The sequence below is a fragment of the Nycticebus coucang genome, chromosome 5 (genome assembly GCF_027406575.1).
Source record: "Nycticebus coucang isolate mNycCou1 chromosome 5, mNycCou1.pri, whole genome shotgun sequence".
NCBI lineage: Eukaryota > Metazoa > Chordata > Mammalia > Primates > Lorisidae > Nycticebus > Nycticebus coucang.
In genome coordinates, this window is record NC_069784.1 from 24,411,250 (window position 1) to 24,427,128 (window position 15,879).

At 36.7% G+C, this 15,879-nt stretch overlaps 1 protein-coding gene across 4 annotated transcripts in view; it reads left to right on the forward strand.

Annotated features, from left to right (window-relative positions):
• Positions 1 to 15,879, forward strand: part of FNBP1L (formin binding protein 1 like) — a 94,974-nt gene that overhangs the window by 43,325 nt on the left and 35,770 nt on the right. For all 4 annotated transcript variants that reach the window (XM_053590301.1, XM_053590303.1, XM_053590305.1 and 1 more), the window contains exon 2: positions 185 to 300. In XM_053590301.1, the coding sequence (XP_053446276.1) occupies positions 185 to 300 (116 nt within the window). The remainder of the gene's footprint in view (positions 1 to 184; positions 301 to 15,879) is intronic.

The following is a 15,879-nucleotide window of genomic DNA, read 5'->3' on the forward strand; positions in this document are numbered from 1 at the left end:
TAGCATGATTTAGTCTTAGAAATCTATTTCTAGGTCTTAAGGGTGAGTTGAGCGTGGATCAGCAGTTTAGCCTAGGTTTTTCCTTTTATACCTCCTTACTTCTCTGGACAAAAATCAAAAGCTTATTAAAAATTTGTGGATAAAATTTGAGACTTTAAAATATGTTTTAATCTTCCTTTTCTAGGATCAGTTTGACAGCTTAGACAAGCATACACAATGGGGAATTGACTTCTTGGAACGATATGCCAAATTTGTTAAAGAGAGGATAGAAATTGAACAGAACTATGCGAAACAACTGAGGTAAGTTAAATTTTTTTTCAGTTCTCAGAGATGAAATCCCATGTTTAAACAGTTCAATGAATGAATATTGGATAAATGTATCCCAGAGGTTCAAGTGTATGTTTTTCATCAGAATTAGATTGAATTAGGTAACTGGTCTGTTTTAATGATTGATTTAATTAAATCATTTTTAAATGTAGTTTACTACAGGGAATATTCAGTTCTTGCTATGGTTTCCCACCAAAACTCATACTGAAATTTGATTCTTAATGTAGTAGTGCTGAGAAGTGAAGGCTAATTAATCTTTGGCTAGCTACATCTTGAGTAGCTTTCATTCCAGAAAGACACTTACAAATCCTAAATCAGGTAGCGAAATGCCAGGAAAAAGAAATACCTAGGTGTTATCCTGTGTTTTACACTTACATTTTTTTCTTTCTTTCTTTTTTTTTTTTTTAGAGACAGGAGTCTTACTATGTCACCCTCGGTAGAGTGCTATGGCGTCACAGCTCACAGCAACCTCCAACTCTTGGGCTTAAGCAGTTCTCTTGCTTCAGCCTCCTATGTAGCTAGGACTATAGGCACCTGCCACAATGCCCAGCTATTTTTTGTTGCAGTTGTAGTTGTTTAGCTGGCCTGGGCAGAGTTCAAATTCGCCAGCCTTGGTATATGTGGCTGGTGCCATAACCACTGTGCTACAGGCGCTGAGCCATTTTTATAACTTTTTACTTTAGTAATCTTTCCTAATATTGAACATTTCCTCAGAATTTCTCTTTTTCTTAAAGTTTGTAAGCCTTGGAAATTGAGTGTGTGCTGAACTGAGTTTCTGTCAGTATTCAGATATATTTTTAGAATATGTGTTAGAAGGTGAGAGTTTTAAAGGAAAAATTTTATCCTTAAAAGTAATGGAATTAATGTTAGATTTTGCTCAAAAAGCAAAATCGTTGTTAGATCACAACTTGATAAGTAGTGTTACGGGCACTTACTCAGATTTTTATGTAGACTTAAGTACCTTTTTTTTTTTTTTTTTCTTTACTGAAGTCTACATAAAAATGGTACTTGAAGTCTAAAGACTGAAGACTTGTATAAAGTTCTAGCTTATAGGGCTTAGGATTCTTTATATTGCAGGTGATAAAAATCTAGTCAAAACAAGCACACATGACTAAAAAGTTGAGATATATTTTGATTCAGGGGTCAAATATCTCCTGGTCCCATTTCTTGGCTCTGTACCTTCGTTTTCCCTTTATTCTCAGCTTCTATTGTGTAACATTGTCCTACGCCCTTAGCTCTAGATTCTGTATCTTCGTACCCCCACATCCTGAAGAAGGATAGAGATGGTCTTCTCTATTGTCCCTCTGAAGGAGGAGAAAGGAAGAAACAGAAAGAGAAGAAAGTAGGGAAGAGGGGATGGAAGAAAGGGAGAAATCCTAGCAAAGGTCTCTTTTTGTTACACTGGCTCTAGTTAGGTTATATGTTATATGCTTATCCTGAACAATACACTGAGATGGTAATATTGATTCATACTGTTATACCCAAACGCCAGTGGAATTATAGAGAATTATGCCAGTACAGTGAGTCCAGTTGAGTTTTAGGGTCCTTTATTAGCCGGCACCAAGGGTGGGTTCATACCAGAAAGAAACTCTTGGCTCAGAGAAGCAGGGGAGCAGGGTTTTTAACTTGTGCTTTCAAGGGGGAGGGGTTTCTAAGAGTGAAGCAGTTATAGAAGTAAAGTTTACTAGATTAGAGTCTATAGGGAGTGGGTAAGTGGGCACACAGGGCTTTTAAGAAAAGCAGGTGTTGCATCTTGGCTATGAGTTTTCAAGGTTTTGCAACTCAAATCATTCTGTTTCTGCAGGGTGTGCTTGTTCAGGGCCCTGTAACAATATGTGAGGGGAGGGGCAGTGGGGGCTGTGAAGTTCCAAACCATGTACAAGATGGAGTCAGCCAGTACAAAATGGAGTCAGTCTGGCTCCACATTAGGTAATGATTGGGAAAGGATCCTTACTCAAAATAAATTTAAGATAGTGGTTCCAGAATGAAAGGGGGAGTTATTGAAGGGGTCCTCTATAGTAGTCTATGGAACCAACAGACTGCATGTAAGGATGGAGTAGACCAGTATACTGAACAGATTATGTATAATTTTATAATGATGTACATGCTATTATGATATTTACTGGAAAATCCATTTGCTGTTTTTTTCCCCAAAAAGGTGTTTTTAATATGATCTTCACCAATCTTAACACTTATGATCTGGGAGCCTTACTGTAGAATCTGGAAGCATGAAAAGGGTGCTCAGAGGTTAAAATAGCATTTATCAAATCTACTCATGTGTGCACAGTTAAAAATTTCACTTAGTTTATAATTTGATCTCAATTTTAGAGATCTAGTTTCCAAGTTTTCCTGTAAAAGTGAGGAGAAGAAATTCTATAGGCAGTACAGTGATGGTAGTTTGAAGTGACAAACAATAAAGGAAGAGATTAAAAAATTACAAGAACAGGCTGGGCACAGTGGCTCATGCCAGTAATCCTAGCACTCTGGGAGACCAAGGTGTGTGGATTGCTTGAGCTCACAAGTTCAAGACCAGACAGAGCAAAAGCAAGACCCTGTTTCTACTAAAAATAGAAAAATTGAGGCAAGAGGATCTCTTGAGCCCCAGTTGGAGGTTGCTGTGAGCTATTATGCCACAGCACTCTACCCAGGGTGGCAGCTTGAGACTCTGTTTAAAAAAAAAAAGAAAGAAAGAAATTACAAACACACATGAAATTTACTTCATTTTGTTTTGATATAAAAGAATACCTGAGATTGGGTAATTTTTTTTTTTTTTTTGCAGTTTTTGGCTAGGGCTGGGTTTGAACCTGCCACCTCCGGCATATGGGGCCAGTGCCCTACTCCTTTGAGCCACAGGCACCGCCCGAGATTGGGTAATTTTTTTTTCTTTTTTCTTTTGTTTTTTTTGGCCAGGGCTGGGTTTGAATTCACCTCCGGCATATGGGACCGGCACCCTACTCCTTGAGCCACAGGCGCTGCCAGAGATTGGGTAATTTTTAAAGAAAAGAGTTTTATTTTGTTTATGGTTCTGTTGGCTGGGAAGTTCAAGGGCATGGCCCTGGCTTCCAAGAGGGCTATGGTGCATCATGATGTGGAGGACTAATCCATTCCCTTGAAAACTAAGTGATAACTTACTTCCACAAGAACAGTATCAAGCCACCACCCTCCAGGGCAGAGCTCTCATAATCTGAACACCTCCCATTAATTAGCCTTCACTTCTCAGCACTACTACGTTAGGAATCAAATTTCAGTATGAGTTTTGGTGGGGAACCATAGCAAGAAGTGAATAGTGCCATCTACTTCTGTAGCCCCAAGGGGGATCATTACATGAGCAGAGAAAAAAAGAAAGAATATTGATAAGAATGAACCTGGTCCTAAAGAATAGAGTTCATCAGATTATTTTAAAGAAGGCAGGAATTTAGCAGTGTAACTCAAAATAAAAAAGGTGTTCATCCTTTAATCAAGCATTTTAATTTCTAAGCTTTGCTGCATAAAAACACAAATATGCAAAAGATAATTGCAGGAAAAAAATGATTGCAGCCGAAAAGTGCTTATTAATGAAAGAGTGATGAAAAATACTGTGGCATATACAGTTTAAATATGAATCAGGTATACCAGCATAGTTAAACCTTATCAGTGTAAAAATCAAATTTCAGAACCTGAATGTATAGTAAGGTCTTATCGTTTATTTGAGTTTGTATATACAGTTATGTATAAAGTTTGTATGTATTCTGAAGATGTCTAGAAGGATACACCCTGAACTGTTTCACAATGATTATCCCTGTGGAAAGGGAGTAGGGAGATGAAAAGTAAGGAATGTTTTATTTCATACACTTTTGAATTGACATCTTGTCTTTTTTTTTTCTTTTTGAGACAGTCTCACTTTGTGGCCCTGGGTAAAGTGTCCTGGCACCATAGCTCACAGCAACTTCAAACTCTTGGGCTTAAGAGATCCTCTTGTCTCAGCCTCCCTAGTAGCAGCGACTGCAGGTGCCCCAGTGCCTGGCTATTTTTAGAGATGGAGTCTCACTCTTGCTCAGATGGTCTTGAATTCCTGAGCTCAAGTGATACACCAGCCTTGGCTTCCTAAAGTTTTAGGATTAGAGGTGTAAGCCACCACACCTGGTAGAATTGGTGTCTTTTCTTTTTCTTTTTTCTTTTTTGGCCGGGGCTGGGTTTGAACCCGCCACCTCCAGTATATGGGACTAGTGCTCCACTCCTTTGCGCCAAAGGCGCTGCCCAAGGAATTGATGTCTTTTCAATGATTGTATATTACTTTCATAATTTAAAACACTTGTTCTTTAGCAAAGACGATGGTATACTTCAAAAGAGAGTCCTATCAAAAATTATAAAGTAAAAATTTATAAGATAAACCATCTAGAATATTTAATTGTCCAGGATAACTCAGCCTTCAAAGGTTTCTGAATAGCCAATATTTTGCTAGATTAACAACTCATCTCAAATGGCAGACTTGTTTGCATGTTTTTTCTGAGACTGATAATCACCATTAGTTTTCACATATTTGCAAAAAAGGGATTTGAGTACCACTTCATTGAAGTGAGGGTGGTTAGAACCCACAGTTACATGTTCAGAAAAATAGTTTTATAGTGAAAAGGGGGTTTTAGGTGGTCTAGGTCAGTGATTTGCATCTTTTAAGGAATGCTGCACACTTAAGAATTTGGCACATACCCCTTCTTACAATGGCACAATAGCAGTGATTCTCACCAAGGGCAGGATTATTGGACAGTGGTGAGGTATGAGGAATAAGGAAGAGTTGGGAGGAGGGATGTTTAATTTGAAACTATCTCTCTTCTCCTCTTAGACTTGAGATTTGGATAAATACTTAGTAAATGATTAAACTGTCAGCTGCTGTTTGTAGTATGTGTTTTGTCCAAAGGGAAGAGGTTTGCCTATTTTTCTCTTTTTTAATGGGAAAAATTCTTTTGGTTTACTCCTCCTATTTTTGCTACTGCAGAGCATAATTTCTTTCAGAGTGAGGCAGCAAATTTTTCCTTTGAGTCATCTTTGGTACCCCCAGATTATTTTCTTCTTTTCTTCCTTTATTCTTCTGTTCTTATATTTTGATGGCTTTGGTTTAACTTTATTTTGGTTTTTGGTACTGATGTTTGGTATTCATTTGAGGATAGGAATAAATAGAAAATAAAGCATTTAATCATATTTTGATACATAAATAATTGAATCATGTCTATTTTAATTCATACTAAATGTGACTTCAGATTACTTGGTAGAATGTTTTTGGTTGCAAAGGCATAAACAATTGAAATCAGTCGTTATTTTGATAAACTTACAATATTGTATTTGTATGGCAGAAACTAACTAAAATTTCTAAGTACAAATAGAAGCCCTATATAGGTATGTATGATTCTTTTCCTATTAAAAATAATTTTGGTATTATGTTGTATTACAGAAATATTGCTATATGAAACTATATTCTCCGACCTCTATTCCAGAGCATACATTTTTATTTCACATGTGGCAGAGTGGTATCGTGAAAGAGAAGTAGACTAGAAGACAGGAAACCTTTACTTTGCTTGAGCAGAAATCTCTTGGAATTCCTTTTGATTACAGACTGTGTATTATATGTACTTCTGTACCCATTCTACACCTGGTGACACAGCTGTACCGCTAGAGCAGAGTGAATGAGTGTATTTGAAAGAATAAATGATTGCATGATCTTTATTTTGGTTTAGTTTAGAAATTAGGGTCTCTGACCATATGCTAAAACTTTGCTTTATACTAACACATCATTGACCATCAATTTTACATTGAAACTATCCCATGTCACCGGTTATTATTCCACTGACACGATCAAGAAAGCTTTTACAATATTCTGCATTACCCCATGTTTTAAAAATTGCAATAGCAATATAAGTGCAAACATGAGTTAACTCATTCTTGGTCAGTAATGTTTAGATATGAAAACACAAGTTAACTTGTGACCCATCAACAATGTGTTAATGCTGGAGTTTAGTGTTATGTTCAGCATTGTGATAAGGTTATTAGTTTACCGAGAGCTGTGTCAAATATTTAGGTTGGCTTAGACACAGAATAATCCAAACATAAACTAATCTCTGTTTTCCTCTTACTTTTTACTTTCTTGTGCCTCTTTATCAGAATTTGCTTTCTATGTCACTCTGTTTAGCTCAGAAGAACCCCAGGAGTCCATCTTTGTACTGACTTGCTGAAAATGGAGATTACTTTTATTCTTTGGTCTACTATTGTTTAACTCTTGACTACTTGACCTCCTCTGAGGTTTTAACTGCTTCCTGTAGCAAACCCTAAAAGTGGCACCAGGATGCAAGCAGGAGGAGCTCTTCCCATATTTGAAGGTTAGATTGCCTTTTTTTATAGAATTGGATCCTGTGGAAACTCTCACAACTCACAGCTACCTCAAACTCTTGGGCGTAGGTGATTCTCTTGTCTCAGCCTCCCAAGTAGCTGGGACTACAGGTGCTTGCCACAATGCCTGGCTAATTTTTTTGTTTTTTTGGTTGTAGTTGTTGTTTTTTAGCAGGCTTGGGCTGGGTTCGAATCTGCCAAACGTGGTGTATATGGCCGGCGCTCTAGCCACTGAGCTATGGGCACCAAGCCTAAACTCTATTATTCTTGTTGGTCCCTAGTAGTTACTCAGTCTGCCTGAGTACAGTATGCGTACCTGTATCAGATCATTTATTCCCTTAACAATTTTTACCTCTTAATTCTTGAATATAATCTCTATATTATATTCAAACATATTATTTGTTTATCCCATTCACTACTTATTTTTAGTTCTTGGCACAGAGCAAGTGTTTTATTGGTATTTACTTAACTCTTAATGTATCAGCATTATTCTGAGTGCTTTACACATATCAACATGTTTCATTTTCCTACAAACCTAAAGGGGTGTCAGTACTATTTCACAGATTAGGAAGCAGGTATAGAGAGATAGAGAAAGAGGTAACTGATTCAAATCTGGCTGCAGAGTTTTACATTATGTTATCATTGCATTATATTGCTTCTCAGCATAGAAAGAATGAATAATTCTTTCTTGAGAATTTTTTCTATTATTAAAATCTAGTACGTCCTTGGGTCTATAAAGAATTTTATTGGAGACAAAAATCATTAAAGCCAGAAAGGCTGTGTTAACCAGTGTGATGAAAATATTTCAAATTGTATATAAAACCAGTGCATGGTACCCCATGATTGCACCAATGTACACAGCTATGATTTAATTAAAAAAAAATCTAAAGACTGTGTAACATGTGTTTCCAACAGACATCTGTTTTTAATATAACAAGTATAGAAATTTGATTAAAATATACATCAAAATATAAATTATATACTTATAAATTTAGATCTAGATATTTTTCCATAAAGATAAGAAGCTTGTTTGGTTTTCTTTCCTTAGGTCTTTTAGGCATAAATACTTAAGTCCTCTTATTTCTTCATGTCATCTATCTATTCAGTGTCTGCCATTGGTAGAGGTATGAAGATTGAGAATGAGTCATGTTCTTTTAAAAAACAAATATATTCAGAATTTATTCTAATATTGTGTGGTAATTTATGGGATCATGACTTTTTTTAGTTTAGTGTTTTAAAAATTGTGGTAAAGTCGGCGGCGCCTGTGGCTCAGTGAGTAGGGCGCCGGCCCCATATGCCGAGGGTGGCGGGTTCAAACCCAGCCCCGGCCAAACTGCAACAACAACAATAACAACAAAAAATAGCCAGGCATTGTGGTGGGTGCCTGTAGTCCCAGCTGTTTGGGAGGCTGAGGCAAGAGAATCGTGTAAGCCCAAGAGTTAGAGGTTGCTGTGAGCCGTGTGACGCCGCGGCACTCTACCCGAGGGCGGTACAGTGAGACTCTGTCTCTACAAAAAAAAAAAAAAATTGTGGTATTTATACATAATATAAAATTTCCCAACTTAACCATTTTTAAGTATGTAGTAGTATTAGGTATTTCACACTGTTATGCAACTAAACTCCAGAATTTATTCATCTAGGTAACTCATAGAAGTGGAATCATACAGTATTTTTGTGACTAGTTTACTTCATCATGTCCTTGAGATTTATTCTTATTGTAGTATGTATCAGAATTTCCTTCCTTTTTAAGCCTGAATACTATCCGCTTCTATGTTCTACTGGATCACACGTTAACTCTGTTTGACTCTTTTGGGAGGAATTGACATAGTATTTTTCACAGTGGCCGTAAGATTTTATATTCCCACTAGCAATGCACAGAGAATCCAATTTCTCCATGTCCTTGCCAGTACTTGTTATTTTTGATTATTTTGCTAGTAGCAGTCCTAATGGCTATGAGGCAATACTTTATTGCATTTCTCTAATGATTAGTGATGTTAAGCATCTTCTGTATGCCTGTTGGCCATTTGTTTATCTTTGGAGAAATGTCTGTTCAAGTCCTTTGCTCATTTTTAAACTGGTTTGTTTGGTGGTGGTGGTTGTTGACTTCTAGGAGTTCTTTATATATTTTGGATATTAACCCTTAGTTATATGTCCTATTTTGTAGTTTGCCTTTTCACTCTGTAGATTGATGCACCGAGTTTTTAAATTTTGATGTAGTCTAATCTATCTATTTTTATTTCTGTTGCCTATGTTTTTGGTGTCATAGCAAAGAAATCATTGCCAAATCCAATGCTATGAATTTTTCACCATGTTCTTCTAAGCATCATGGTTTTAGGTTTTTGATGCATTCTTAGTTGGTTTTTGTTTGTGGTTTAAGGTAATGGTTCACCTTTATTCTTTTGCATATGGATATCTTTTTTTTTGTTTGTTTGTTTTTTGTTTGTTTTTTGTTTTTGGCCGGAGCTAGGTTTGAACCCGCCACCTCCAGCACATGGGACCGGCGCCCCACTTCTTGAGCCACAGGCGCTGCCCATGGATATCTTTTATGCTAAAACATTTTCCACTGTATGAGAGAAGATTTTGTAAGTGATGAATACTCCAGCTTGAGCTAATTTAAGCATAACAGGAAATTTATTGACAAGAGAAATTTATTGATTACTTCTATTGATTTTAATTTCTTTTTTTAAATTTTATTTCGTTGCTTATTTTTTATTTCTTTACTTTTTTTTGTTGTTGTTGAGACAGGGTCCCACCTTATGCTCCTGAGCAGAGGGCAGTGGGCGTGGTAGCTCACCTCAAACTCAGACTCGGGCTGTGGGCACCCCGCTGCCTCAGCCTCCGGAAGCTGCTGGGATTACAGGCTTCGCAGCCGGCTCCTGGGTGGGTTTTTCCATTTTTTTTCATGAGTTGGTGTCTCACTGTCGCTCAGGTGAGTCTTGAACTCCTGAGCTCAAGCAGTTCTCCCTCCTCAGCCTCGCACAGTGCTGGGATTACAGGCGTGAACCACCGTGCCCGGCTTCTTTTTTTTTTTTTTTAATTTTAATTTCTTTTTCAAGAATTTGAATAGTCAAGCTACTAGAGGACTGGGGATACAGCAAGGTCACAGAAATAATAAAGACAGTATCTGAAACACAGCCAGAAGAACCTGTTGTCTTTTTTCTTTGCTTTTCTTTTTTCTTTTTTTCCTTTTTTTAGAGAGATGCAGATTGGGTTTTTCCATTGTCACTGACAGTGCCAGTTTTATATCTCAGATTCAATTTCCAGACCAGCTCCAAGGTTTTAAAAATTTTAGAAAGGGACCTCATTGGTTGGGCTAGATTTGGTTTTCTATCTTTAGGTCACTTAACTGAGCACACAAATAAGGCCATTTACATTGATCTGAGCTCTTAAGTAGGTTAAGATAAAGGATGCTAGTCAATTAGTCTTAAGTCTCTACTAATACTCTTTGCTAGAAAAAAATGGCATGATTTGTATCCCATTTTATAAATAGCATATTGAATGTCTATTAAACAGTAATTAGAACTCAGCCTCTGAAATACTGAAAAGTTGAAAATGTGTAGAGGTGATTCTCACTCTCTTAAGATTTTGTAAATATTTTATATTCCAGCATTTAACTGCAAAATATAGTTTTAAAAAGTCAATTAGTATTTTAGGAAATTATTTGGAATATTTTGTAATTTTCAGTAAGACCCCAAAATGAATATAAACATGACACAACTAGAATGGACAAAAAATTAGAATTAATAATTTAAAAATTATATTTATAATTGTTGCATATATAATTAGAATGTGTAGACTGCTATAATCTTTGGCGATGCCCATTAAATTTAGAAGCTTTCCCAGACCACTGAAGGAGCAGTGTTAATTTCCCCAGGGTTCTTAGACATGGATGAACCCTCCTGTCTCCCAATCAAGCAGCAGCATATCTATGAAACCTGTATAACTTCTGTAATATGTACTATGTATATAAAAAACTTCATTTCAGTTAATTCCTGATTTGTAATACATGCTGAAAACATGTCTTACATATTTACTTCTATCATAATTTATATCATAACTTAGAGAATGTGGGTTTAGAAGAGAGGAGAAAATTTTAGAAAAATAGCACCTTGGGGAAGTGGCATTAAGGGCAAATTTCCTGAAAGAAATTAATTGATTAAAGTGTTTTTATTTTAGGAACACCTCAAATGCTCTATACTTTTTATATTTAAGATAGATCACTTTGACATATTTGAGCTATACGCTTAATTGTGTTAAAATTGCAAGGCAGGGATTTGTGGGACTTATTTAACCATTCACTCCTTGGTGTAACTTTTTGCTGACTTTAGCTTAGAAGGCCCAACTGAAGATCAGCTACTTTGGGTAAATAAATTGTTCTTATATGTTTTTATTATTTTTAAACATATGAAAACAGTGGTATGATCATTGGAGCACATTTAACTCAGTTCTTTTCCCAGTTCATCAGCCTAGAAGGGAGTACTGTTAGTAATTTGGAATGTCTTCTTTTAGAAAATATGTTTTCCTGAAATAGAAGTTTTGATTTGGTGGAAAATGAGAAGAACAAGACCAGGCTGTAGATTTCCACGTCACAGAGTTGGCTTGAATGGAGTCCTTAGTTACTTGTGTATGGTATCTGTGGGCTCTGCATATCTGGAGTTGGGGAAGAGTCACCTATAGATGGGTTAGTTTTATATATAGGGAGGCAAGAGGGATTTATTTTAAAATTTTCTTAGGACTAACCCTGCATGATCAAAAGGTAAAGTTGCATTTTTCTTCCTCTTCTTTCTTGTGTTTATATGTTTTTCCTTTCAGCAGCTACAGTTCAAATTAGTGTTTTGCTATGTTTAAGGTATATTAAGACTGAAAAGTTGAGGGATCCATGTACTTGAGAAGTGTTAAGGAAGGATCCTTCTCTATACTTTGCTTTTCTTTCTGTTGGTTTAAATCCCCAAGTAAACTCTTCCTCTGTGGCTCTAGGATTATGTCCTGCCAATTTAACAACTTCGGCAGAAAGGGAACATCTTCCCAAGAATTACAACAAATTTTAGGATTGACTTTCATTGGCCTGGATGAATGGGCCTGGATCAAATAAATACTCCTGGACCTTAATTTGTGGCCAGCTCCACCACAAGGACATAGACATGACAGTGTGGAACCTGTTTTACTAGGCAATACTGGAGTAGTAAATTCTAAATGCTACAGACTTTATACAACTAAGCTTATTTCTCACTCAGATAAAGTCTGCTACAAGTTCAGGTGACTGCTTCTCTAGTTACCGTGTGGTAACTAAAGAGTCTATTCTGTTTCCATCTTCAGCTTATGGTGAGGCTTTCACAGTTGCTTCAGTAGAGGTTTGTACACCAGCTCTAAATGCTTCAGCCTGCTAGTTACACAGAACTCACAAACTATTATAGGGATCTGGCCATGTGATCTTGCCAGACTGCTAGGAGGCTGGGAAGTGTGTGAAACATTTTAACAAACATACGTGTGCCTGCCACAGGCTAGTATAACCACAGGCTAGTATAAAGAAAGTAGAGTACTGGTGGCGCCTGTGGCTCAGTGAGCAGGGCGCCGGCCCCATATGCCGAGGGTGGCGGGTTCAAACCCAGCCCCGGCCAAACTGCAACAACAACAACAAAAAAAAATAGCCGGGCGTTGTGGCGGGCACTTGTAGTCCCAGCTGCTTGGGAGGCTGGGGCAAGAGAATTGCGTAAGCCCAAGAGTTAGAGGTTGCTGTGAGCCGTGTGTTGCCACGGCACTCTACCCGAGGGTGGTACAGTGAGACTCTGTCTCTACAAAAGAAAAAAAGAAAAAAGAAAGTAGAGTAGTTACGCAGGTAAGTAAAATGTCCACTATATCCTGGGACTCTAAACAGTGTTTAAAATGTTAATATACAAAAATGCAACCAAAGTTTGTAACTACCCACTCCATGAAATGTTTTTTGCCTGAGTTTGACTTGTTTTTATTTAACATAATTCAAGAGTTTGTGAAACTACTGACTTTAAAAGTAATTTCTTGAGTATAACCCATTTAAAGATTGAAGACTGTGGTTACCATAACTGCACTGTTAAGTTAATCAGCCATTTGCTAATAGCTAAATTCCATGGATATTTTAGGTACCTGTTTTATTATTTCTTTGACAAATTGACTGTTTTCTGTCTTCTTAGAATGTCTTTTTTAAAAAAGGCAAGAGAATCGCTTAAGCCCAGGAGTTGGAGGTTGCTGTGAGCTGTGTGAGGCCACGGCACTCTACCGAGGGCCATAAAGTGAGACTCTGTCTCTACAAAAAAAAAAAAAAAAAAGTCATTTTCGGTGAAATACTGTCTTAGGTTTTCTGGGTTATGTATATCAGTGGTTGGTAAAATTTTTTAAATAGAGTACCACATGATAAATAGCTTAGGCTTTGTGGGCCATATGCCACAACTTCTCAATTCTGCCATCTTTCACCTTTGTTGTGCAAAAGTGGCCATAGACTACTACATACATTCGTTCATGGATGCGTGTGGTGTGTTCCAATAAAATGTTACTTGCAAAAATAGGCGATGGGCCATAGTTTGTTTACCTCTCATCTTCCTGGCTATTACCCTTATCCATCATCTCAAGCAACTCTCTTTCCTTCTCTGTTAAATACATGTGTAGTATCTCTAAATTATCGTTAGCCACCTTCTCATTTTATACTTCTTGAGTAGCCTCATTCGTGTTTGTTATTTTAATTGTTTCAAGTGTTGGAATCAAATTTGTGGTAGGTTTTGGCTTTGCCTGTTACTAGTTTGAGTACTTAATGTGTCTGAGTTCTGTAAATTAAGGTTGATAATACTTGCTTGGAATTGTTGTAAGCATATGATTACATGTGCTAAGGAGGTTAGCATAAAGATGGGCAAGTAATACATGGTTGACAAATGGTACCTCCTGTTGTTTTGTTAGTCATCTTTACACGAGTTGACTCTGGCATCTATATCTTGATCCCAGAAGTTTCTTTAGAGTTCCAGTTTTGATCACATAACTTTATTGGACATTTTAGTTTAGCTACTCTAAACTGTCAGTTATGAAGCATTCAGCTGCAGGTAACAGAGTTTTCTTACCAAGAAGCTTAGAAGCAAAGAATTCTAGAGCTTACTGGTATCTCTTGGTCTTCTTCTTTATGGTTGCAAGATATTGCAGTTGCTTCAAGCATCCTGTCCTCACAGATCTGTATACAAAGCAATAAAAGGGTGGGAAGAAGAAGGGTCTTATCTTTGTGTAATGTTGTTTTCCTTTTATTATAAAAGTTACCATTAAAAAAAGCTAATTAGGAAGTAGAATTTATAGGACTTGAACACTTTAAGGTGGGAAAAACTTGAGGAAGTATAAGATGACTGATAAATTTTTGCTTTAAATATTCATAAGCCATAAAATTCACTCTTTTAGAGTAGTGTTTTTAAGTACATTTATAGTTGTGCAACCATCACTACTATCAGATTTTAGAACATTTTCATCAACCCCACAAGAAACCCTGTACCCAGTAGCAGTCATTTCCTCTTCCCCCATGCACCAGCAACCACTGATCTATTTTCTGTCTCTGTGAATTTGCCTATGCTGATAAACTCTTCTATTCATCATATTTTTCCCATCTTCCTTTTAGAATTCTCATTTAGAAAGGACTGTAGGTCATGCACAATTACTAGTTTGCTAGCTGTGACTCATCCTTTTCTTTCTGTCTAGTACCCAAAATAATTAAAGCATAGCCGTAGTAGCTTTGCTGATATTTGGGTGAATTAATAAATTAATTCGTTTATAGCATTGAGTTTTCATAGTGTTTCAGGTAACCATAATTAAGAAACACTGGTTAAGAGTAGTGTAGAGTTCCTTAACATAAGATGTCAGCAGCATTGAACCCATTCCTAGTTATTCATAAATTACTTTTTTCCCCTTCTTTGTCTTTGCTCATGCCTTTGTTCAAGATCTTCCTCTATTTGGAACCCACCCCACACATCCCCACCCCTCGGGCTTTCCAGTTGCTTAATACTTACTTCCTTAGGCTCAGTCAGGGAATCAGAAAATTTCACCTTACCCACCTGCCTTAGGGAAACCCTCTCTACAGAACTCTCTATTGTTCTTACTATATTGTGTTTCATAAAAGTGTCTGCATTTGATTTCTTTAGTCCAGGGATCTCTGAACTTTTTATTGGTTACCTGTAAAAAATGTTTTTAATATATCTGCGCAGTTATTTATAAATTATGTGCTTATGCTATATAGCGATGTATTAAATAGTAATAAGTCTTTTGATAAAAAAATACATAAATGTGAGGTATAATGCTTTCATCCAGTACTTTATTTTACAACCAGTGATAACTATGAGTTTCTCGATGGCAGGCACTCAATAAAATGTTGATCTGAACTCTTTTCTTAGTATCTTGCTTGTTCTTTATCCCCTTCTCATTGGGATTGGGGTTAGGTCTTCCTTTTTGTGTATGTCTTTATTATAGCACTTACCATGCTCTATGTGATAATTATTGGTATACATTTGTATCCTTTCAATAGCGTGTAAGTCTCTTGAGGATGGGTACTCTTTTTTTTTTTTTGCAGTTTTTTGGCCAGGGCTGGGTTTGAACCCGCCACCTCCGGCATATGGGACCAGTGCCCTACTCCATTGAGCCACTGGCGCCGCCCGGGGTTGGGTACTCTTTTAATTTCTGATGTTCCCGGTAGCTTATACAGTGCCTATCACATGGTAAACAATTGTTTAAAATTAATAAAGTGAATTAAGTGGAATGAATTGTTATTAATCTGAGAATAATTAAGATAATGATTCTTTTATAAGATTTATTTAAAAGATAGAAGGGCCATTTATTTTAAAAACGCTTAAAGTTTAGAGCAGTACATCTAAAATTGTTTGTGTAACGGACTAGGTTCTTTTTAATTTTCAATCTATTGTATGTTTATGCTTTTTAAAAATACAATATTAATTAAACACTAAAAAGAGACAAAGAAATATGCAAAATACATGCCCTAATTTTTATTATAGATTCAATAGACATAAAGTTACTTGCAACTTCTGTACTTAATAACTTGTTGTGGATTGGTAACAAAGAGTCTGTGGTCCTTTGCTGATCCATGTACCACTGCTTTGAGAAATATGCTATCAGGCCCTGTATGTGGTAGGTACCATTGGCACCATTTATAGGAAACTGAGGCACAGAGAAATACATTGTCCA